Source organism: Lithobates pipiens, unplaced genomic scaffold (assembly GCF_037356315.1).
Source record: "Lithobates pipiens isolate NorthernLeopardFrog02 unplaced genomic scaffold, aLitPip1_a1.2 Scaffold_22, whole genome shotgun sequence".
Lineage (NCBI taxonomy): Eukaryota > Metazoa > Chordata > Amphibia > Anura > Ranidae > Lithobates > Lithobates pipiens.
Genome location: NW_027507784.1, coordinates 40,159,452 through 40,184,726, shown reverse-complemented (window position 1 = coordinate 40,184,726; position 25,275 = coordinate 40,159,452). Strand labels below are relative to the sequence as shown.

The window sequence follows — 25,275 nt, the reverse complement described above, 5'->3', positions numbered from 1 at the left end:
GGTGTAACTTTATTAATTTTTATCATTAAAATTTTATTTTTTATGTTGCGGCAGGTTCTCTTTATTGAGACATCAGGGGCCTATTAGACCCCCGATGTCCCATCTGTCCTTAGGGTTGCCGTCTGGCCATTATTCACCTGGACAGTCCAGGTTTTGAATCATGTGTTCGGGTTTCAGTCTGCCTGAAACCTGGACACGTTATTCAAACCTGGCTGTGGCTCCCCAAGTAACCAAGATAGTCACACGCAAATCTGTTGCTGTCCAGGAGCTCCGGCTGATATCAGCAAGAGCAATTTGGCCACACCCACCATTTGCAGCGTTACTACTCTCCTAGGGGCACCCAATGCTGTCCCAGGTCTTTTATAATCCTATAGTGTATACTATGAAAATAAAAAAATAAAATTGTCCCTGTTCCGCTAAAATGTTCGGGTTTGGCTTAAAGGGGAGGGCCAGTCAGGGAAAAAAAAAAAGTAAAAGTCAGCAGCTACAAATACTGTAGCTGCTGACTTTTAATAAGCACACTTACCTGTCCTGGGCGCCCCGCAATGTCGGCTGCCCGAGGCCGACCATCCTGGCGCCGCCACTCCAACTAAGGGAAACAGGCAGTGGAGGCTTACGGCTTCACTGCCCGTTTCCTACTGCACACCTCGAGTCGCGCAGCGCTTTGTGAATGGGGAGCGCTGTGTTGTGGGACACACACAGTTCCCAGAACACACCGCGCTCCATTCACTAGAAGACGACGCGAGGAGGAGAAGACTGAAGATCACCGCGGAATAAGAAGAGGCAGATTAGGATGATCTGCCTAGCAACAGGCATTTCTGGTAAGTTAAAAAAAAAAAAATTTTCCTCCAATTTTTTAGGAACATTTTTATGCAATTTCTTTTTTTTTAGAGTGGCCCTCCACTTTAAAGAAAAGGTGGCGACCCTATCTGCCCTCCATTGATCGCACTCCGTTAGCGCAATTAGCCTCTTCCCCAGCCAGAGAAAGTGACAGCCGGACCTGGAAGGGATGCAATGCAGGTCGCTTCTGGGATCTTACTAGGTGGGGGAAATCAGAGAAGAGATGTTTACTGGTCTATGTCCATTCTACCCGGCAGCAACCGCCATGGGGTTCCGGACCCGCAGGGTGGCAGAGCCCCTAGAAACATGGGGGGGGGGGGAAGAAAGCAAATGTACTGGGGGGAGGGGTGTGAAAGCAATTAGGTGGCCGAAAGGCTTTCACCTGAAAAGGCTTACCAGATTTACACTTAAATAAAACCCCCAGCTGCTGCCGATGAATGGCATATGTCGGTGGCAGTGAAAGGGTTAGCCTAGGTTTCCACTATTGCACCTTGAAAGTTGTGCGATTTTTTCCAAGATTTTTTGCCGCGGTTTTTGTCGCAATTTTTTCCACGACCTACAGCAATGCCTGTGTATTCCTGAGGTCTATGGACCTCAAGTCGCATCAAAGCGGGACCAAAGTAGTGCGGGGACTACTTTGAAGTCGCTGCAGCCCTAAGTCGCACAGATATGAACGGTACTCCTTGGAAATCATGTACGACTTGTCGTGCGACTTGGCAGGTTGCATTAAAAGTTGCACTAGTGGAAACGTAGCCTTAAGGCACATACACTGGAGTCTGGTCATTGAGGAGTTAATGCACAAACAGAAGCGATGGGTGGATAATACTGTGGGGCGGACACAGTGAGATATGGAAGGAGGAACACACATGAAGAAGAGTGCATGTGGAAGACAGGCTGAAACATGGAGCTCGAGCAACTGGTGAGTGCAGCAAGAGGAGCACTGAGCACAGGCAACACATAGCCCAGGAGATCAGAGATTGGGGCTTGTAGAAAGGGGTGGAAGGAAGGAAGGGGAGACAATGGGATGGGAGTTGGAAACCTTAGGGCTCATTCTGTCAAGGACTGCCACTCCTCTCAAAAGCGATCCACGTTCAGATCGCTTTTCAGAGGTGTTTGATGGGATGTAAAGAGGCGATATAGCTCATTCACACTAGCAGTTGGGGGTGGGGGAGAATGGTAAAACCCTATGGTTAAGGCACACCTTACTGACCTCCAATCGCTCCCCCTTTAGGGGCAGAAGCAGCGGCCAGGGTGTACACATGTCGGGCTGCAATGCTTTGCTTCATGGCTGTGGCAGGAATTATGTCCCCTGCGGCTTTCAAGTGAATGAGACTGCTCTATAAAGTACCCTGCAGCTACACGCAGCGCATGTGATTCTAAAGAGCTAGCACAGGGTTCAAGCAAACGGTGAGGAGGTGATACAGGTTTTTTCACGCTTGCAGTTCCCTCTGAAGAGCGATCCACATTCAGACTGCTTTTTAGAGGACATTTGACAGGCAGTGAGAAGGTGTTATATCGCTTCTTCAGTGCCTGATTTAAGCCTATAATGCTACACTATCGTGCAGCAATTGTGGGCATTGCCACCTGTCAAACTCTGCACCCCCACAGTAAAAATTCTGCGGCTTGTGGACAATCCTGTAATGTTACAGTAGCATTCTGGTGGGAGGCAGAGGAGCTGTAAAACCGCAGCTCTGCCTCCTGTTTTTCATCGTCCCTCCAACCCCCAGCTGCCCATGTGAACAAAAAAAAAGCCCTACAACACCTACTCGTTGCCTAAGCACACGGTCGGACATTCTGACAACCAAATCCGTTGTATTTTGTCTGACAGATTTTGTCCGGCGGATTTTGTCCGAAACTGTTGCATACACACGGTTGGACAAAGTTGTCGGAAAATCCGATCTTTCAGAACGTGATGACGTAATTTCGTTACGATGGGACTACATTCAGGCTAGTAGCCAATAGCTTTGATGTAGGAATTTGATCTGAGCATGCGTGGCACTTTGTCCGATCGGAATTCTCTACACATGATCGGAGTATGTCCGATCGGAGCATTTTGTCTGAAAATATTTCTAGCAAGTTGGAAAATTTGGTCCGACGGAAACAGTCCGATGCAGACCACACACAGTCGGATTATCCGACAAAACGGTCCGAAAGGACACACTCCAACGGAATCTCCGACCGTGTGTACAAGGGCTTAGAGTTCATCCACAGGCAGCCAGGGTGTGGGAAAACTAAGACGTTAAGCCACAGTTTTACCTCCCCGACTCCCAGTGGTGAAATGCAATCGCTGTACACATGATGTGGCTGCAATACTGTGCTTCCTGGGCACGACAAAAATTAGCATGTTCCTTTCTGCTGCTAAACATGACTAGTGCAGATCTATGGGGCTGCACCACAACCATGCGATGCGGTGGGTCGGCATTTAAAGGGTAAAATCATGAGGCAACATATCCCATGCTCTCGCCTGTTAATCCACACTCGGATCGCTTTTCGAAAAAACTATCAGCAGCTTTTGAGCATTTTTTATTTTCTGCAAATAGTTTTATCCTACGTGTCCATGCACACTGTTTATGTCTAGAAACGCTTTTGATGCTTCAATGTTTAAGAACAGAAAAAAAAACATTTTTTTTTCAGTTTTTGGTAGCAATTTTGTGGCAGAAAAAAAAACACTGAAAGCTCTTAAATGCTCCTAACCGCTGCTAAGAGCTAGTTTCCAGCATTTGTTTTTTCTTAGCAGGTGGCCCCCGTTGTCCTTAACAATCAGTGAATAGCTGCTTATTAAGGAGCTGACTGGCAAGCCAGCCGCTGCTTCCTTAACAACGGATGACTCATCAGCTGTCAGCGGGGTCCTCCACTGACAGCTCAGTGTAAACAAAAGAATTGCCAGCAAATGCTTGAGAAAAAAAACAATCCATACCGGTCCCTTTGGGTCTGTTGTGGATTTTAAGGGTCTTAGGTTTTGAGGGAATCCCCGCACCAGACCCTTATCTGAACATGCAGCCCGGAAGGCCAAGAAAAGGAGGGGAGGGGTAATTAGAGCACCTCCCCTCCTGAACCATACCAGGCCACATGCCCTCTACAAGGGAGGGCTGCTTTGGGACGGTGGGGGGCTCTCCCCTTGTCCTTGTTAATGAGGACAAGGGCCTCTTCTCGAAAACCCTGGCCGGTGGTTGTGGGGCATACAAAAAGAAACATACAAAAAGAAAAATCCAAAAAGAAAAGGAAAGCGCACCGACCTTGTGCGATACGAAAGATAAAATTTAATTTAAAAATATAAGAATAAATATAAGAATACAAGAATTATACTCACAAATGAGCTTTAAAACAAGGCTTGTCGATACTCCAGCAATTGGGAGAAGTATCTCTAGACGCCTGCAACCTGGACCAGATATTTGGAGGAACCAGATGGCATCACAAGCGGCTTACGTGCTACCCGGGAGAACCCTCTTCCTCAGAGCCACAGCAATGGTAGATTGACCTCCTTGAGCATCCTCTTAATATACCCACAATCACATGTTTGGGTAAACGCTCACCAGAGCCTGCCAAACCCACCTGAGTGGGCTCTGCCCACCATGTGCTTGTGGGGGTCTGTGGATGGGGGGCCACCAGACTCTCCCACGTGAATGAGTAGGGGTACATTGTACCCTACTCCTTCACCAAAAAAGTGTCTAATATAAGTACAGTAAAAACACAATGCAGCAATTCTTTTGCTTACATTCAGCTGTCAGGAGGGAATCCCGCCGACAGCTGATGAATCATCGGTTGTTAAGGGTCAGGGTGGCCGACTTGCCCGCCCGCTCCTTAACAACCAGCTATACACTGCAAAACGCTGGCACAAAAACAGAAAAGCAATTGAGTATTTTTTTTTATCCAGCATTTTTCCATAGTTTTTTTCAGCTCCTGTGCATAGTTATGGTGAGAGCCAAAGGGAGCCAGGATTGTCAGAAATCAAAAACCCTCCACCCCAGCACACCATCCGTGTGTCAAGAAATAGACTGCCTGTGTTGCAATCTGTGCACCCGCTCCTGCGCCCAAATCAAATTTTGAGAAACAGCTGTTGCATCTCCATCCACCTGCATGGGCTGCCTATATACAGGTCGGGGTGGGGTGGATGTAACAAGGCTTGTGTGAACGGGCTTCAACGCCCCTCTGAAAGAAGCCTTTAAAACCAATATTTAAAATAGAACAAAAAAGCAAAACCTTTTTGTTTACGTTTTGGATAGAGTGAAGAGGGATTAGAACCCCTGTCAGGTTTTTATTGCTGTCTGTGTCCCCGTCGAGGAGATTTACCCTCTGAGTCAAAGTAGAAGGAAATCCCAAGTTTTGCCTTGAGTTTTACTTTACCAAACAAAGAATGCTAAAATTGGAGTCATCATCTGATTTTCTGATGTTTCTTGGATAGCTAGCTGACAAGGATTTTGCCGCCATCATCAACAACCTCCCGGAAGGTACATTCCACAGGTTCCCGCTGTGCTCAGTTCATGGAGTGCCGCTAATGAAACCTATTGCAGACCGATGGAAAGATATGGAAAATGTGCAAGCAAGACCAGATGATATCCTCATAGTGACTTATCCCAAGGCAGGTAAGAGAGGCATGGGTCGGCACAAACAATTTTCTGACCCATTGTCATCAATACAGTTTTCAAGCTAACATTATTAATTACAAAAAAGAGGGATAAAGGGTTTTGCCTGAACTTATTTGGTTGTTCAAGAGAGCAGAATGTTATGATGAAGGATCTTTCACATGGCTAGCTCACACTAGTGAATAAACTTAAACTAGTACAGCTCAAACCAAAATCCTGCTCAAGGTCAGGACAGGCAATATATGGTCAAGTCACAAGCAGGAATTAGGTTACCATCAGGGCATGTAATGTAGGCTCAAGTGCAGGAAGCAGGCCAGAGTAAGGACAGGCAATGTAGAATCAAGTCACGAACATGAAGCAGGCTAAAGTCAGGAAAGGGAATGTAGGCTCACGTCAAGTGCAAGAAGCAAGCCAAGGTCAGGACAGGCAATGTAGGCTCATGGGAAGTGCAGGAAAAGGCAAAAGTCAGGACAAGGCAATATAGGCTCAAGTTAGGAACAGGAAGCAGGCTAAATTCAGAACAGGCAATGTAGGCTCATGTCAAGTGCAGGAAACAGGCCAACGTCAGAACAATCAATGTAAGTTCAAGTCAGGGACAGGAAGCAGGCTCAAGTCATAACAGGCAATGTAGGCTAAAGTCAGAAACGGGCAGCAAGGGAAAGTCAGAACAGGCAAAGTAGACTCATATCAAGTGAAGGAAACAGGCCAAAGTCAGGACAGGCAATATAGGCTCAAGTCAGGAACAGGAATTAGGCTAAGGTCAGGACAGGCAATGAAAGCTCATGTCAAGTGCAATAAGCAAACCAGAGTCAGAAAAGGCAATGTAGGCTCAAGTTAGGAGCAGGAAGTCATTACAGGTAAAACACAGACAAAACACTGTACTGTTAGGTGGGCCATACGTGATACTTTTTTTTACCTATAACCAGCAGGTTGAACAGAAAAAAAAAAAAAGTTGATTCCCCTATCCACACACTCAAATGTGTGAATGGGGGAATCACTCCTGCTCTGACAATGGGGAGCCTTCCCTGCCCTCAGAATACAATGATCAGTGTTGTCGGCTACAGCCAGCGGCACTGACCATTCAGGAAAGTCCAACAGGCTGGTTTTACACGGTTTGTTTGACAGATTAACTTTTGTACAACCAGCCAGCCCATATATGGATCAAAATTCAGCCGGTCCCTGCTAAACTGGCTGAGTTACGATCAATGTATGGCTGGCTTAAGACTAACTTGGGGTTACAGATATACAGAAAGGGAGGAGGGGAGAAGGCGTTCTGTAGTCCTAACACACTTCCTACTCCTAGGGTGAAAGTTGTTAAACTTACCTTTTAAATTCTCAAAGCCTACACAGCTCTGCACCTGGTGACCTTTCTCCTCATGCACCTATGCATCTTACATGAAGATGCATGCTCCTTATTGATGACTTGGTGCCAACTCCTCCTCAGGTTTAGTTTATGAATGTCGACTGAACATACAGATGTTAGCACTAAGCCTGCAGTACAAATGGGAACAGGGAGCTTAGGTTCACAATGTTGCTCCTCCATAAATGTACAGTGAGCAAGCGTTGTCACCCTAGGATAAGACGTTTGGCAGGATCACCAGGTGAAAATAAATAAAAAGAAGCTTGGGAAAAGAAAGCTATTAAAGCCACCACAACTAAGGATTGGTAAGCTCAGGGCTTTTTTTCTGGCAGAACATGCAGGAACAGCGTTTCGGCACCTCTGCCAGAGAGAATGAGGAGAAGAAGCACGCTCTGTATTGCTTAGCCTCAGCAGGGCCGATGCAGCTCACTTAGTTCTGGCTGCAGCCTGAGACAGCAGAAGGTAAAGTAATATCATCTGCACTCTGCCTCTCACTGCACCCCGGATGTTGGGTTTGGCGCCAGTCGCAACTCAACAGTGTGGAAGAACTTCAGTGCATGTAGCCAGCCTGATTGACAGCTCACTGCTCGGTGCTCACTTTGAGCTGGAGAAAAGTTGTTAGACATTTTTTGTTAAATTTGACAATGTTGCTGGATGGGGCTGTCATTGTGTGTGTCTGTTAATGTTGCTTGGATGTGGACCTGTGCTGCCTGTGGCTGTCTCTTTGCTGGATTGGGCTGTCTCTTTGCTGGATTGGGCTGTCTCTTTGCTGGATTGGGCTGTCTCTTTGCTGGATTGGGCTGTCTCTTTGCTGGATTGGGCTGTCTCTTTGCTGGATTGGGCTGTCTCTTTGTTGGATTGGGCTGTCTCTTTGCTGAATTAGAATTTCTATTTGTTGAATATATGGGGATGTCTCTTCACTGGGTTGAGATGTCTCTGCTGGATTGGACTGTGTCTTTGATGAATATATGGGGATGTCTCTGCTAGGTTGGGCGGTCTCTTTTATGAATATATGGGAATCCCCCTTTGCTGGATATATGGGGATGTCTTTGCTGGATTGGGATATCTCTGCTGGATTTGGCTGTATCTTTGCTGAATATATGGGAATGGCTCTATTGAATTAGGCTAACTCTTTGAATATATGGGGATGTCTCTTTTGCTGGATATATCAGGACGTCTCTTTGGTGGCTATATGGGGATAACTCTGCTGGATCAGACTGTGTCTTTTCTGGGTTGGGCTGTCCCTTTGCTGAATATATGGGGACATCTGTTTGCTGGATTTTGGCCGTCTCTTTACTGAATATATGGGGCTGTCTTTTTTTTTCTAGATGATGCTGTCTCTTTGCTGGATTGGGCAGTCTCTTTGCTGGATTAAGCCATCTCTTTTCTTCATACTATATATGGGGATGTCTTTTTACTGGATATATGAGGATATCTCTGCTGGATTGGGCTGTATCATTGCTGAATGTATGGGGCTGTCTCTTTGCTGAATGGGTTTGTTGAATTGGGCTGCCTCTTTGCTGAATTGGGCCGTCTCTTTGCTGGATTGGGCTGCCTCTTTGCTGAATTGGGTCATCTCTTTGTTGGATTGGGCTATCTTTTTACTGAATATATGGAGATGTCGCTTTGCTGGATGACCTTAATTTAATTTTCATGTGATATCCTCCAAGCCACTATGTTTCTTTGACTGCTAGTTTGAGCTTGAGTGGGAAAACTGGCTTATCACATTTTGAAAAAAGAACAATAAATACATACTTGACATCAGAATATATAAATATGAACCCCTGGTGAAAAATCTACATTAATAGCTCTACTAATGATATGTGAGGGCTCTGTATCTCTTTTGGATTTTCATAACCAATCCCAAATGTTTACAGTGTGTCTAGTTTGTAATGTCTTTGCAAGCTTATATGAATTCCATTGTTTGGCCGCTTTGATATATGAAAATATAAAATAAACAGGTCCTTTAATACTAACTGTTCTCACTAGCTTAAGAGTGTAGTTGCAGGTTGCATTTGTACTGAAGCGTTGCCGATGATGGGAGTAAACCCTTTCTTTAAAAGAGACCCGATCACCAGACCATTTATTTAAAAAAAAAAAAAAAAAAAAAAAAAAAAAACTTAAAGTGTACTCACTAAAAGTAAAATATATTCTCCCTCTAGGAAAATGTGATCACTTTGACCATTCTTCTCCTTGTTTAGGGATTATTATTCACCTCGTCTTCATGCTTCACCAACTTGTGCCTAGTAAATAGATTTATTTTGAGAAATACAGATTATTATAGTCAAAGATTTCACAAATTTGCTGGGTTTCCCTACGCTTTAGTGAGAAGATCCACAAAATGAGCACTGTTGATAGGGCCTGTAGCTAAGATTGTGGACCTCCGTTGACCTTTAATTCTACTTTTTTCTATTGCTATTTTCATCTGAGATGTCTTTAGGCACAACATGGATGCAAGAAATTGTGGACTCCATAATGAATGATGGTGAAGTAGAGAAATCCAAGCGTGCTCCCACCCATATACGTTCTCCATTTCTAGAGATGTTCGCTCCACCTCCCTTGCCTTCTGGTAAGCTTGGATTAGGTTTCAAACAGCTTGATTCATGAAGTTCTGAACTTTGTATTGACAACTTTACTTGTTTCTCCAGGTTTGGATGTTTTGAATAATACACCATCTCCCCGAAAAATAAAAACCCACCTTCAGTTCGAGCTGGTGCCAAAATCTTTTTGGGAGCAAAAGTGTAAGGTAAGGAGTGAGGATGGGATAACCACAATGAAAAGTGTAATTTCTAAACATTTCATCATCTTTTGGGGTTAAGGGGAGAAAGTTTTGTTTGATTTAACATTTCCCAGACCATGATCTGCTGCTGGGTACCATTATCAGAACTTTGCACTATTGTTATTACCACTTCTGCCATACCTAGAAAGGCATTGTCTACTCAGGTGCTGTTCTTTCCATAATTGCCATTGGAACTTATGAGAATAGACATTTCTGGTGATACATAATAAAGGACATAATAAAGGGTTTGTCTACCTAACTCTGATCTGGTGGATTCTGGAGAGTTAAATCACTTGACAGTTTGTCATCATCAATGAGCTCAGTGTTTGGTCCAAACATAAGTTTGGATAGAACACTGGCTGTTCGGATGTTTAGGGCATTTGGTGTGGATCTATGGCTGTCAATGGTTGCTAGGGAAGAAACAGGTGCTTGCATCCGCCATCTCCTTACCAACCACTGACGTCTGCCCATTCACATTCCTTTCCAGGAATCCCTGGCCACGTAAGCAGGGCCACTGTTAGAAATCATGGGGCCTCATACAGCCTACCTAGTCCTCCCCTGATTCGGTGTTGAAACAAAGTGCAGGTTTCTCTTCAAGTGATATTTATCTTTCTACAGCCTGTTATCAGGTCCTCTATTCACTTCTATAGAGCGGTGCATGTAAACAGACTATTCGCAAAAAAAAAAGAAAAGAAAAACTAGGGGGATCCATTCCACTCCATCTGGTTGGTTGGGTGCAGGAACATATCTACCACGAGGCAAACAAGGCATTTGCCCTGGCGGCATATTTCAGGGGGGCTGCCCCCCCACAAGCAGAAGGGTCATGGTCTTGTTCCCCGGGCAGTCGGTGGATCTGGCTGAGGATGTGTCCATCCACTTGGTCAGGTTGATCAGGGATGATTGGGGATGGGGACATTGCTGGGCTCGGTGCCGCAGAAGAAGGGACAGTTGGGGAAGCATTTGTGGTGCTCAGTGTCGGGCCGGTCCCTGGGCTCCCAGCTCCGGAGGATACCCCGCAGGAGAAGAACTGTCCCGCCCCTTCTATGCCAGGATCTGCCAATCTGTTTGGAGGTCCTGCCCCTCCATGGTGCAGAATCCGCCCAACTGTTCAGAGGTCCTGCCCCTCCATGCCAAGGTTTCTGCCCAACTGTTCGGAGGTTCCACCCTTCTTCCTATAGATAGTGGTTATTGTTCTGTTCTGTTCTGAGTCCCCGCCCTCTCCTCCATAGAGGATGATCCAGTGTACTCTGATCTTCCTGTGTCGGGTACAATGTGATCAGTGAGTTTGCAGCAGATTTCCCTCCTCCTGATTGGTGCTGACAGAGCCCTGCCCCCTATTGATCCTATGACCCCCCTGTATTGGTGAGTGGTGAAGCCAGAGATCCGGGATTCTCTGGTCTCCAGAGTCTTCCACCACAATACAAGACACCTAGGGGTGCTAATGTATTTTGGGAGACATTTGGGGTCTGTATGCCATTTTTTTTTTCTTTTACAAAAAGAAGCCTTGAGGGGCATGTCAGTTGCCGAAAAATGTAAAACTCTTTTGTTTCCCTTGCAAATGTTAGTGCTTTTAAAAAAAAAAATCAATGCTCCTGGCTGCTTGGAATCTCTAAAAAAAATGTTATGCATTAGTATAGGCTCCTCAGGGCTCCCACTGTGCCCCCCCCCCCCCCCCCCCATACATTTTCTCAAATCGCCTTTCAGGACAACCCCGGAGAGAGTGTAGCTCCACCTTGCAATCAGGAAACACATGCCCACTTTAAAAACACCTCCTCTTCCTCCATGGCTTCAGTTATTGTGTTTCCTCCTTGGAGGAAGCATGTGCCTGAACCAGGGAGAGCTACACTCTCTGCAGGGGAGTAAGGCTTACCTTTTGTTGCAGGTTGTTTCTCTTTGACCCCCAGCAGCATCTCCACGGGGAGAGGACTCCTGGAGCTCCTGGTCCCGCCATCTCACGGGAGTAAGGACCCTCGGAGTGCCGGCGTCGGGTGCCCGGTGTCCGCTTGTTAGCGCAGGGAGGGCTCTGTTGCTGGCGGAGGCCGCTGCAGGTCAGCGGCATGGCTCCGTTTTCGGCGCCGGGTCCCGGGCGGCGACGGCGTCGTTCACGGTGACGCGCGGGCGCTCTGAGGGGGCGTGGCGCCGTGGTTCAGCGCCTGGAACGCAGGGGTCATGGGGCGGGTCAGGTGACCGTGTGCTTCCGCTTCCGGCCGGCCTTGATGACGCGGCGGCCGGGAAAATTTAAAATGAGAGCTGTTTGTAAAATAGCTGCCTCACTCAAACGATGGAAGAGTGCAAGCCAGCTATGGCGGAGACAGGCGCCCCCAGCACCGGTCCAGCCCAGGTACGTAAGGTGCACTGGCACCCTCTGCTTTACTGTGGGTATGTCTTTGTTTGTTCCCCCCTCTTGGGGGCCTGTCGCTGCAGGTCAGAGGTGGACTTCGCTCTGACCTTTTGCAGCCTAGTTCTGGGGTCTCACTAGTAGGTCTGTTTGGTGGTGGGTCTCTGCACTGGCTTGGTGTTAAGCAACTGGTTGTTGAGAGCTTTTAGTGAATTAAACCTGTATGTCGTTTCAGGAAAAATCACTAGGAAAAGCTAGACCAGGTCAGAGAAAATGTCCTTCTTGCAAAACCCCCCTCAGAGATTCATGGCAGAAGGCAATGTGCAGAAATTGTATCAGAGAATTGATGGAAGAGGAAACATCTCAACAATATAAGGATTTGTTTTCTTCGGTTAAAGAGCTGACAAACTCTTTGAGTTCAGTCAAGTCCATCCTGATACAAAACCCTCCCGCACAGACCGAGCCTCAGAACTTACCGCCCAGCCCCAGGGCGTCGTCATCCAGACAGGTGGAAACTGAAGAGTCTGGAGACGAAGGGGGTAGTACTCTCATCTCCTTCAGGGATTCTGAGGAGGAGGAAGAGGAAGAAGATAGCAGGGGCTCCAAATTCAAGCTATCACTAGAGGAAGTAGATGATATTTTAAAAGCAATCTACACTACTCTAGAAATTCAGGAAGAAAAAGTACAACTGTCAGTTCATGACAAAATGTACCAGGGGTTGGACGAAACAAAACGGCGAGTTTTTCCTGTCCACAGGGTCCTCTCAGACTCAGTGAGAAAGGAGTGGAAGGACCCAGAAAAAGCCCCTTTCTTCTCTAAAGCTCTCAAAAGAAGGTTTCCCTTCGAAGATAAGGACTCAGAGGTTTGGAACAAGAAACCCAGAGTCGATGCAGCTTTCTCGCAGGTATCCAGACGAACGGATCTAGCCTTTGAAGATATGGGGATCCTTAAAGACCCAATGGACAAAAAAGCTGACTCCATCCTTAAAAAAGCTTGGGATGCTGCGTCAGTCAGTCTAAAACCAGCAATGGCAGCTACGGTGGTGGCCAGGAATCTGGAATGTTGGGTAGAGAAGCTGAAGAGCCATATTGAGGCGGGGACACCCCGCAAGGATCTCTTAGAGTCCTTTCCACTGATCCTGAATGCAGTCAAATACATGGCGGATGCATCAGCAGAATCAGTTAAACTGGCCGCTAGGTCTTCGGCTCTTGTAAATTCAGCCAGGAGAGCAGTTTGGCTGAAAACATGGTATGGGGACACTGCCTCTAAGGTCAAGCTGTGTGGTCTTCCCTTCTCGGGTGACTTGCTCTTTGGTCCTGATTTAGAGTCTGTGCTGGATAGAACAGCCGATAAAAAGAAGGCTTTTCCAGTTAAGAAAAAGCAGATTGCTAAAAAGAATTTTCGTGCTTTTCAGCAGTCCCATAAAAAAGACCAGGAGCACAAGAGCAGATGGGGTTCACAGAAGGGCAAAGGCAGGGGTGGAGTCCTCTTTAGATCTCCCCCAGAGCAGTCCCCTAAGAACAAGTGACAATATCTCCCCAGTGGGGGGGAGACTGTCAGCTTTTCGCGAACAATGGGACAGGCTGTCTCCAAATCTGTTCGTGAAGAGCGTTGTCAATCAGGGGTACAGGTTGGAGTTTTCAGAACTACCCCCGAGCAGGTTTTATGTGACAACATTGCCAAGGGATCAGGAGAAGGCCTCTGCAATGAAGCTGTTGTTACAGGAGCTGATACAGCAAGAGGTTCTGATTCAAGTCCCAGTAAACCAGCAGGGCGGGGGTTTTTATTCACATATTTTTCTGGTGAAAAAACCCTCAGGGAAGTACCGTCTAATCCTGAATCTGAAATTCCTGAACAGGTTCATTCGGTACAAACATTTCAGGATGGATACAATTTTCTCCATCACAAAGCTGTTGACCCCAGAATGCTTCATGGCATCCCTGGACCTAAGGGATGCCTACCTTCATATACCAATTCATCAGGCATCGCAGCAGTTCCTGCGCCTGGCATTGAAGGTAGGGAGTTCGGTATGGCACCTCCAATTCAGGGCTCTGCCGTTCGGACTCTCGTCCTCTCCCAGGGTCTTTACGAAGATTATGGCAGAGGCTTTGGAACCCCTGAAATTGAAGGGGATTCCAGTCGTTCCTTATCTGGACGACCTTTTGTTTTTTGCAGACTCCAGGGAGCAGGCCCTAGTCAATCTCCAGAGGGCCCAGTCTCACCTCGAGGGCCTGGGATGGCTTCTAAACCTAGAGAAGTCAATCCTGACCCCCTCACAGGAAATGAAATTTCTGGGGTATACATTAAATTCGATTCTCCAGAAAGTTTTCCTGCCGTTGCAAAAACAGGAAAAGTTACAGCTAGCTGTACAGCGGATACAGAGCAACCAGACAGTCTCAGTCAGGATGGCTATGGCAGTTCTGGGCCTGCTTACGGCAGCAATCCCGGCTGTTCAGTGGGCCAGGTTCCATTCCAGACCCCTTCAGAGGGAGGTTCTGTCAAGCTGGTCCCATCAGGATCCTTTGGAAAAACAGCTAAAAATTTCGTCAAAGACGAAAAGGGCTCTTTGGTGGTGGAGAGACCAGGCAAACCTCTCAAGGGGCCTGGTGTGGACCTTTCCTGTGGACAAGCGCCTTACTACAGACGCAAGTGCCTGGGGCTGGGGAGCCCATCTGGATGGTCAGACATCTCAGGGGGTCTGGTCCAAACAGGAAGCTCAAAGATCATCCAACTGGAGGGAGTTGAAGGCGATCTTTCTGGGTTTAGTGGCATTTCAGCAGAGTTTGAGAGGTCACCATGTTCAGGTGTTGTCAGACAACACAACAGCGGTTACCTACATTATGAAGCAAGGGGGAACCAGAAGCAGGAGCTTGATGGAGCTGGCCAATCTGTTGTTAGCCTGGGCAGAACAGAACACAGCCTCACTATCGGCAGTGCATCTGAAGGGCTCTCAGAATTTGTTTGCGGACCTCCTAAGCAGGCGCAAATTGCTAGAGGCAGAATGGAGTCTGAATCAGGAAGTGTTCCTGATGATCTCCGAGGCCTGGGGGGTTCCTCAGGTAGACCTTTTTGCCAGCCAGCAGAACTCAAAGGTGGACAGATTCTTTTCTCTTCACCGAGGAGATGCAGCAATAGGGTTGGATGCATTCGCTCACCCCTGGCATTACCAGCTGTGCTATGCCTTTCCCCCCTTTCCTCTAATTCCACTAGTACTGAGGAAATTCAGGGAAGAAAGGACAGACTTAATACTAGTCACTCCTTTTTGGCCAAAAAGACCCTGGTTCGCGGGTCTTCGAAACCTAGCCTCGAAGCCCCCATGGAGGTTACCACTCAGAAAAGATCTGTTATCCCAGGGGACAGTAAGTCATCCAGAAGTGGAACTCCTGCAGCTAACCGCCTGGTTTCTGAGGAGGACCTGTTAAAGGCTAAAGGTCTCTCAGATAAAGTAGTAAAGACCCTGCTGTCCAGTAGGAAGGCAGTTACACAGGCAATTTACATGAAGGTCTGGAAAAAGTTCAACTCCTGGTGCAGTTCTAGAGAACTCAAGGTCAAGAGCACGGTGTCCGTCTTGGAGTTTCTCCATGAAGGAATGGAGAAGGGTCTCGCAGCCAGTACCCTGAAGACTCAGGTGGCTGCCTTATCAGTTTTCTTTGAAAAGACTTTATCTAAAGAAACTTTAATTTCTAGATTTTTTAGGGCTCTTGCTCGAAATAGACCAGTAGCCCTTAAAGACTTTCCCAGTTGGGATTTGTCTACAGTTTTACAGGGTCTCTCGGGAGCACCGTTTGAACCCTTACAGGAAGCTTCTTTGCAGAAGGTGGTTTTAAAAACAATCTTTTTGGTGGCCATCACCTCGGCCAGGAGAGTCAGCGAGCTCCAAGCTCTAGCTATTACAGAACCCTTCCTTAGAATTTATCAGGACAGGGTGGTACTGAGGACGGATCCAGCATTCCTACCGAAAGTATCCTCAACTTTCCATCGATCACAGGAAATAGTGTTACCTACATTCTCTGCAAGCCCAGCAAATGCAGGAGAGGAAGTTTTTCACACATTGGATGTGAGAAGATGTCTTTTACAGTTTCTGAAAGTTACTAAAGAATTTAGAAAATCAAACGCCCTCTTTGTGATATTTTCTGGATCACGCAAGGGGGAGAAAGCTTCTAAAAGTACGCTGGGTAGGTGGCTTAAGTTGGCTATAACAGAAGCCTATAAAGCAAAAGGAGAAATACCTCCCTCAGGTATTGCTGCCCACTCTACTAGATCCACGGCAGTTTCCTGGGCTGAAAGGGCCGGTGCCACGCCTGAACAAATCTGCAAGGCTGCCACTTGGTCCAGTTATTCGACATTTCTCCGGCATTACCGGTTAGATCTACTGTCTGCAGCAGATCAGGCCTTCGGCAGGAAGGTACTGCAGGCAGTAGTCCCGCCCTAGGGTAAGTTTCTCGGTTATCCTCTCCGGGGTTGTCCTGAAAGGCGATTTGAGAAAGACTCAGTTAGACTTACCGGTGACGGTATTTCTAAGAGCCTTTCAGGACAACCGTTACTTCCCTCCCTAGGTTATGCTTAGTAAATGTATTAAGTTCTACCATGGTGTTGTGCTTTCTGTGCTTTGTTTTCCAGCGTCGGAAGGCCACAATAACTGAAGCCATGGAGGAAGAGGAGGTGTTTTTAAAGTGGGCATGTGTTTCCTGATTGCAAGGTGGAGCTACACTCTCTCCGGGGTTGTCCTGAAAGGCTCTTAGAAATACCGTCACCGGTAAGTCTAACTGAGTCTTTTTTTGACACCCCTTGCCTATTGCCCAGAAAATTTGCATTTTTTTTATTTGACAGATTCCGCTCCCATTGATTTCAGTGGGGTTTGGGTTCAGCAGCCAAACTTCTTTAAAGTTCACCAAACCTTGTCTGAACTGAACCCAGGGCAGTTCAGCTCATCACTATTTGGTATATATCTATTGCACCCTCTGCTGGGGAGACCTCTGCGCTGTGTTCCTGGGTTTACACACCTTCTGTGAAGTCTTCCCAATCAACATGCTTCCTCTAGTCTCTGCAACTGGTGGCCATCACTTGGCCTATAAGGTATTATTGCCCGTAAATTCTGAATAAGAAGGAGTACCACCAGTCTCTGGGAAATACTGGTTTGGCTAATAAAGTTTTTGACTCCTCAGTATGATTTTGTTTCTCCAGACCATATGTAGATCACAAGACATACTTCCCAAATGCTAAAGTTTACAAGACCATTTTCAGCATATACAAAACAACAATGGTGTCTTCTTCATCCACTTGCAGGCAGTTTACATTGCTCGAAATGCAAAGGACACAGCAGTGTCATATTATTTCTTTGATCAGATGAATAAGACTCAGCCAGATCCCGGGACCTGGGATCAGTATGTGGAAAAGTTCCTAAAGGGCGAAGGTACGTGTAGACTTTAAGCTCATCTAAAGGCTCTAGTTTTTTTATTCTAAAAGAAATGAGCAGGTATTTTCAAGGCAAATGGACATGTCACCTGCCATAAAATAAATGCTAATGACCTATTTTGTAAATGGCAACTGCCAACGGGAGGCTTGATTTCTCTTGTGCTGGAGAAGGTAGAAGGGACTAAGCAGGGCTTCTAAATAATTTCCCTAATTCCTTTAGATAGAGCAATGTGCTGTCAATCTAAAGACCTGTACATGAAGCCAGGTGTGGCTTTTCCCTGACAGCCCTATCAACAATGCCAGCATCTAAGCATCTACAGCAAGAGGGACAATGCTGCAATCAGCATCTAAGCAGCTACAAACCAAAAACGTACACACCAAGCGCTCAAACAATTAATCCATAAGATCAAGTGGGTGAAAGTACTATAGAGAGCCCCGGGCAGCTGTGAAAGCACTTGTAGTAGTAACCGGAGAGATCAAGGAACACCTACAAAGTGCTCGGGACCTCTAATGGGAATTATGGTGGCGAGTCATAGTTCTATGCCAGATGTTTGCTAGGAATGGTAAAAAAAGAGGAAATGCCATTGAAGTATCCAAAAAAAAACAAAAAAACACTGTATTTATTCAGACATAAAAATAGCCATTTATTAAATTTTTATATATTTTTTTTAATCTTATTTTATTATACTCTAAAAGACTCAGAATGGGTTTTTGACAAGGAATCTAGAATTATAAAAATGTTATACTGTAAAATGTTCCAACTGTTTATCCATGCTTAACAATAATTATTACGTTAAGAGTACAAATTATTATTATCAGCTGAACCGCACATACTGTATTTACCATTCTAAGCCCCCGTACACACGGTCAGAGAATCCGTCGGAATGTGTCCTATCGGACCGCGTTGTCGGATAATCCGACTGTGTGTGGTATGAATTGGACTGTTTCCGTCGGAATATCCGTCGGACCAAATTTTCCAACTTGTTGGAAATATTTTCCGACAAACTGGTCCGATAGGACATACTCCGATCATGTGTAGAGAATTCCGATCGGACAAAGTGCCACGCATGCTCAGATCAAATTCCTACATCAAAGCTATTGGCTACTAGCCTGAACAGTCCCGTTGTAACGAAATAACGTCATCATGTTCTGAAAGATCGGATTTTTCGACAACTTTGTCCGACCGTGTGTATGCAACAGTTTCGGACACAATCCGACGGACAAAATCCGACGGATTTGGTTGGCAGAATGTCCGACCGTGTGTACGGGGGCTTATAAGTGTTGTTTGACACATTCTGCATGATAACTTTTTGCTTGTACAAATTATCCAGATGTAGCGGCCATAACCCTCGATAGGGCGGTCTTGACTTTTGGGCTTACTGCTTACCTCCGCTTGGCTTGTTCTTCCACGTCTAGGGGTTCCCAGGGTTGGTACCCAACAACTTTGGAAGCTGACACCATAAAAGTCCTTTAGAAAGGTTTTTATTTGCAGGGGTAACATCTAACAAACACAGTCTCGTATGGGAACAGAGGGCAAGGGTGAAGAAACTCAGGCACCTTGAACTGCTAATCACCAGAAAGTCTCTAATACAACCCAGAGAGTAGCCACTCGCAGCTGGGTGCTTTAAGGCTGAACAAATCTCTAGCCAGAGATTATGGCGGTCAGCACTCTGATCCAGAACTTACAAAGTCTTTGAACTTGAATAAAGCTTGCAACCGAAAATGAACAGGTACCTTTCCCCAGTAACTGGAACGTTCTCTGTCTCCTTGGCAGTACTGGAAAAGCGTGAATTCGTTAGTGTCCTTGACAACCCAGCAACCAGGCACTTCTTGGGATGCCAGCTTGTTGGCCCTCCTCCGAAGAGTCCTCCCCCAGGACACGAGCTGCGGTGCCCCTCCAAGTTGAGAGCACACCCGGACGCCTTGAATCCTCCTTCAGTTACTGCGCCTCGGACCAGCTGGTTCTGAGACTCGGGAACAGATGGATCCTTACCCCAGACCATGCGGGTCTAATGGGGCTAGTCAAACAGACCATGTTGCAGGGCGGCACACGCTCCCGTGACCAGGACCCCTTGTGGGGCTACCCCGGTCCAGATCCAGGAACAGGCAGCTATGGCCTCACGAACGAACCCTAAACACGGGACTTCAACATCTTAAATACCCTTCCCCAGACTCCTCAGCGGGGCCAGACGCACCCACTGATTGGTTCCGGGGAACGCTTACACCCAAAGCATCCAACCAGGCCTGGTTCTGGCCTGTCCTGTGCACCTAACTGTACACATGACCAGGCAGAACTCTAACACAGCCCAGCCAGACTGATGCCAGAGTTAAACCTACACAATCAGCCCTCAGAACCCCTTTTACTGTTCTGAGAAAAAAACTAAATTTGTACATAGCAGACACCTTGTCCAAAGTGTTGCCGCTACACAGAAAACAATAAGAATTATGGAAAAAATTAATTAAAAAATCATAATCCGAACCAACAGTCACCTGTTGTTAACTGGATCTGCATGTCATTGATTTTATGGCTAATGATTTTAAGACTATTTTTATGCCTGAATAAATGCAGTGTTTTTTTTTTTTTTTTTGGATACTTCAATGGCAGTTCCTCTTTTCACCATTCCTATCATACATCTGGCATAGAACTATGACTCCCCACAGTTATTGCCATTAGAGGTCCCCAAGCACTGTGTATGTCTTCCTTGTTTAAGCAGCTACAGTAACAGCAAGCGTGACAACACTTCAGTCAGCATCTACACAGCTATAGCAGCAGTAAGAATGACAACATGATATACAAAATAATGGACCCTAACAAACTAAATCTAAGGACTATAACGGTACCCAATTTTTATAAAAAGTATCAAAAATATTTATTATATAATAAAATTGCACACATTTACATATCAAAAAACATACAAAACACACAAAAACTACACATAGAACATAACCAAAACCATCTAATACTCCTTAAATACAGGTTCTTGGTGGCTCCCATATGGGAGAGCACAGTGAGATGCTGTAATTTCCACGCAGTTTGCATTTTGCAGGAGATAACCCACTTCTTCAGCAAAAGTTTTAGCCAGAACACTCACGGTTCTATCTCACTCACGCTGATCTGAGGAACGACATGATGGGAACCTCTTTACCTACCTAATAAACTACCTTATATATCACTAGGTGCACACTATACGATTTGACTATTGATACCTAGTTCCAATTACATAGGATCTAAGGACTATCTTGGAAAATGAGGAGCACCATCCTGTGGCATTATATGAGTGACAAAGACCATTTGTAGGAGGACCATTCAATGTGTTTCTATTTTGATGTTGTTGACTATTAACCCTGAGTGTTCTTGCTGAAACTTTTCCCGAAGAAGTGGGAATAAAATTGCATTCAATAAAAAGCAATTGACAGGTTGCTTTAAACTGACTTCATCTCCTGATTGAAGTTCATCCCTTTGATCTGTAAATGAATAAACCGAAAGATAAAAAAATAAACAATGTTTCTTTTTATCTTTCTGTTTCAGCTGCTGAGCAATTTTGTTGATAAACATTGCCCACTTTTTTTTACACTTCAACTGTCAACAGGGGAACCCCACTGACAGCTGAATGAGTTATCAGTTGATTAGGACTCAGCACCCCATTTCTCAACAACCAAAAATTGCCGTTTTTTTTTTTTGGTTTGTTTGCTTGGTTTTTTTCTTTTTTCTTTTTTATTTTTCTACATTTTAGCTGTCAGTGGGGAAATCCCACTGGCAGCTGAAAGAACGGAGTCTGAAAGTATCGGTTTCAGGTATTGGAGTACAGATGCTTGTGCAAATGGTCAGTATTGACACCGATACCGTTTTATTATTATACAGGATTTATATAGCGCCAACAGTTTGCCCTTTTTGGGTCCTGCCTTCCTGCCTGGTTCATATATATATGGGGGGGCAGGCTCAAGAGAGAGCGGGGGCCACATGGGAGCCAGAGGGTCCATATCATCTGGAATGATGTAGCCTTCGTCTGACAACCCAAGGGAGTCACTATTAGTGGATACTACCAGTTTGGGACTCACACCTTTTACAGGTATGCCATGGCAGCCACAGCATAGTTAGCTAGAGGTTGGACTGAGATGCACCTGTGTTGGCATAGGTGACAGGTAACTACTGCACACAGTGTATGGCTCATCTATAAGACAGGGTATGGCCATAATGTTAATGTCCACATAAACACAGCCCCAGGTGGTCCAAGCATTGATGAGCATGCACACGCAAGAAAGGTACCCTCTTGTGCAGGACAACTGGCCCCACCAGCAAGGGGTTATACAACTGAAGCACTGACTGCTTGCCTTACAGACCTTTCAAGCAGATAAAATGCTCTTAGCGGTCTTACTACAACACATATTCCCTTCTTTCGTAGTTGCCTGGGGAAGCTGGTTCAATCATGTGATTGGCTGGTGGAATGCCAAGGAGAAGCATGACATCCTCTATGTGTTTTATGAAGATATGAAGGAGGTGAGGTGGGGAATTGAGAGGTAATGATATAAAAGTATGCTGACGATTATGGGAAATACACGTTAGACACATTACAATTTTGTGTTATGGCTATGCGAATGCTTAAAATGAAATGTTGTCGGGGGGTACAGCCTCTTATCAGTTGGTTATGTTCATGACAGTTGTCCTCAAAGCGTGTTACATAAATGTTTTTGAACAGGATCCAAAACGAGAGATAAGAAAAGTGATGGAGTTTCTGGGGAAGAACCTCTCAGAAGAAGTATTGGATAAGATCTGCCACCACACTTCTTTCAAAGCCATGAAGGAAAACCCAATGGCAAATTATTCCACCGTTCCTGATATAATTCTGGACCAGGCCCGTTCGCCCTTCATGAGGAAAGGTAAGGTTTTGTACATGGTTCTTGCTCACTAAAAAAAATACTGATTTAAGTGTTTGTCCACTTTTTCTAAGACAAAGAATATTCAGAGAGTAAATTTGGTGAAGCTTAGTTTCTACTAATTTGGCTTAAACTTGATTTTTAGATTTCCCCACAACAATAACACCGCCGATGGCAATATAACAGGCTATTACAAGGGCTATCGTCAGGAACACCAGGGGTCTCCTAGCCATATTTTCAAAGTTTTGTGACTTCTACAGCAATGAAGCTCAATGCCAGAGCATAGTGGAAAATCCGGGGACAAACTGTTTTTAAGAGCCAGAAGCTGAGGGTTTCAGCAAATGGGGCGTTTTTTTTGTTCTTGTTGTTAACAGAGGTAGGCAGAAGGCTCCCACTAAAGTTTGATATCTAACTAGTCCTGGTCTTCACTAAGGACCTGCTCAAAGACCTGCTATGACGTGTCATACCAGTGTGAACCCAGCCTGAATGCCCAATGGTTAGCCAAGACTCGGCTTGGGGGAGTACTTGGTGTGGGACTAAAGCCAGGAAGGAGTAAGGACCAAGGCAGAACACACAACAATGGGACAGAGAAGATCCAGAAGACAGACAAAGAGGTAATAGAATCAAATCCAAGAATGTGAAACCATCACATTAGCCTAATCAAGAGGACTTAAGCTAGATACACACTATTCTTTTTTTTTTCATTAAAAAAAACGTCAGCTCCAGTCGGTGCCGCTGTACTAACCATGTAAGGTTAGTTCAGCAATCAGCCCTGCTGAGCTGTTGTGTTCTGACAGGGGGGGCAGTCCCCCACCAAAACACTGTGATCAGCGCTTCCCACCATTGGGTGAGAGCTCTGATCGAGAGTTGGGTGAATGATGGTTTTCCAGCATGCTCGGCCGTCTTCTGTTGGACAGACTGACCTACACATGGGCCGAATGCCGGACTTTTATGTTTTGAAGCGGCCGTTGTCTCCTGAAATTTGGCCCATGTGTACATAGCTTAAGTCAAAATAGATAAGAACCAGAAGCAGAATCACAGATAATATATGAACACAGATACCAAAGGTCAAGGCAAGGGCTAAACAAAAAAGTTAGGTTTCTACAGACATCGGTGCTGGGTAGCAGGCTAGTCAGGTGATGAACACAGAATGTACCAGCAATAACGGGAGGAAGACTGGTCGTTAAATGCCCAATGGATAACCAAGACTAAACTTGGTAGAGTATGGAGTTTGAGATTAGAGACAGGAAGGATTGAGGACCAGCAGTAACAAAAGGTAGAATGGTCGGTAAATGCCCAATGGAAAACCAAGACTAGGCTTGGGAGAGTATGATGCTCAAGCCTAGGAAGCCAGGAAGGAGTGAGGTCTAACACAAAACACACAATAATGGCCACAGAGAAGAACCAGAAGACATAGACAAAAGGTAAAGCATCAAATCCTAATTTGTGAAACCATCACATCAGCTGAATGATGATTTGTCCACCATCCCCATGCAGACAAGAATAAGACTGGAGATCTGATGCTTACTTAGAAGGACCCTGTTGATTTTTACTAAAGTCACCACAGTTCTGTTTCTCTTCAAGTATCTCTATATCTTTTTCTAGCTGACGTTATTATCTCTCCACTTTTAATTTAGGCGAAGTTGGAGACTGGATAAATCATTTTACAGAATCGCATAATAAAATGTTTGACGAGGAATATGAAAAGAGAATGAAAGGAAGGGACCTTAAATTCCGCAACACCATCTGAAGATGATTTATGGAGCCTGGAGATGAAGCAGAAAACTGAACAACAATGTCTGTTATCGTCATGCATTGGTTTGGGCATGAGCAGTAGCCATTAAACCAGTGGTTCTCATCCTCAGTCCTCAATTACCCCCAACAGTCCATGTTTTTAGGTTTTCCTTTACTTTGCACAGCTGCTTTAAATCTATATCAATGGCATGGTATTAATAAGAGCTATTTTAGCTAAGGGAAGTTCCCAAAACATGGTCTGTTGGAGGTACTTGAGGACTGAGGTTGAGAACCACTGCACTAAACTACCCCAAAAATCTGCTGCTAGACTGCGGCTTCCACTATACATAATGCAAGAACCAATGGTGCGCCATTTCTTTAAATCATTATACTAACGTGCAAACTGTACATCATATACCAACCAATGATGAATAAACCATTAAAGGTAAAGTGTTAAGTGCAATCATTTAAATATGAACAAAAATGTGTTCTTGTGATCACAATTAAATGTGCAAACTCAATCCACAAACTTATAAATGTCGATATAAAATGTCAAAAAGTCCATCCCACTGTTTTGTATCCCACAATGTATTGATTTATTTATTTTTCTTGCTATAGTAGGGGGATACAGGAAATACAGAAATATTCCCTCCAATAGGTCATAAGTATCACCTGGCATTAGAGTGAACTTAACCAATAAGCATTTACTCATTAAAATAGCATATAGTAAAGTTAACCTTCCAGAGAATGTTTATAGAACTAATAAGGGAAGCCGACTCCGCTCATATCTTATGAGGCCATCTTGAGTCCTATGAGCAGACATTCCAGAGAGCGGGGCCCGGGCTTAAGGTTTGGACTACGCCTTAAATGCCTGCGTGGGGCCCCCGCTTGTCATTGTCAAAGAAAGTCACCCATAAAGTGTCAGCAATATTATAACATCACAGAGCTAGTCAGATGAGAATAGCTGAAGGGGAAGCTCTCACAATGAAGATGCACAGTAAAGGAGTCATTGAGGAGTTTAATGCACATACAATTTAGTCTGGTTATTGGGGAGTTAAAGTAGAGTTAAAGACACTTTTTTTATTTTGGATAGAGTAAGGGACGGTTATAACCCCTGTCAGTTTTTTGTTTTGTTCTTTGCCATCTATGTCCAATTGGGGAGATTTCCATTCACTTCCTGTCCCATAGCCAAAACAGGAAGTGAAAGTAAATCCCTCCAAAATGTGGAAATCCCTGATTGTCATCAGAACCTGTGTCCCCATTGGAAAATTTCCCCTCTTTTGCTGTTCTGGGAATCCAACAGTTTCGATTTTTATTTTTTTCACGTTCATTCTCTATGATAACGATAAAC

At 45.3% G+C, this 25,275-nt stretch overlaps 2 protein-coding genes across 2 annotated transcripts in view; one reads left to right on the top strand and one right to left on the bottom strand.

Moving 5' to 3' along the window:
- LOC143923633 (sulfotransferase 1C4-like) overlaps nucleotides 1-25,275 on the bottom strand; it is a 168,924-nt gene that overhangs the window by 137,644 nt on the left and 6,005 nt on the right. The window lies entirely within an intron of this gene.
- Nucleotides 1,627-24,374, top strand: LOC143923634 (sulfotransferase 1C1-like). The gene is made up of 8 exons (XM_077447439.1): nucleotides 1,627-1,759; nucleotides 5,243-5,423; nucleotides 9,224-9,352; nucleotides 9,432-9,529; nucleotides 17,187-17,313; nucleotides 21,719-21,813; nucleotides 22,013-22,193; nucleotides 23,828-24,374. Exons 1-8 carry the CDS (start codon nucleotides 1,742-1,744, stop codon nucleotides 23,938-23,940), a joined length of 942 nt encoding a protein of 313 aa, XP_077303565.1. The 5' UTR covers nucleotides 1,627-1,741; the 3' UTR covers nucleotides 23,941-24,374.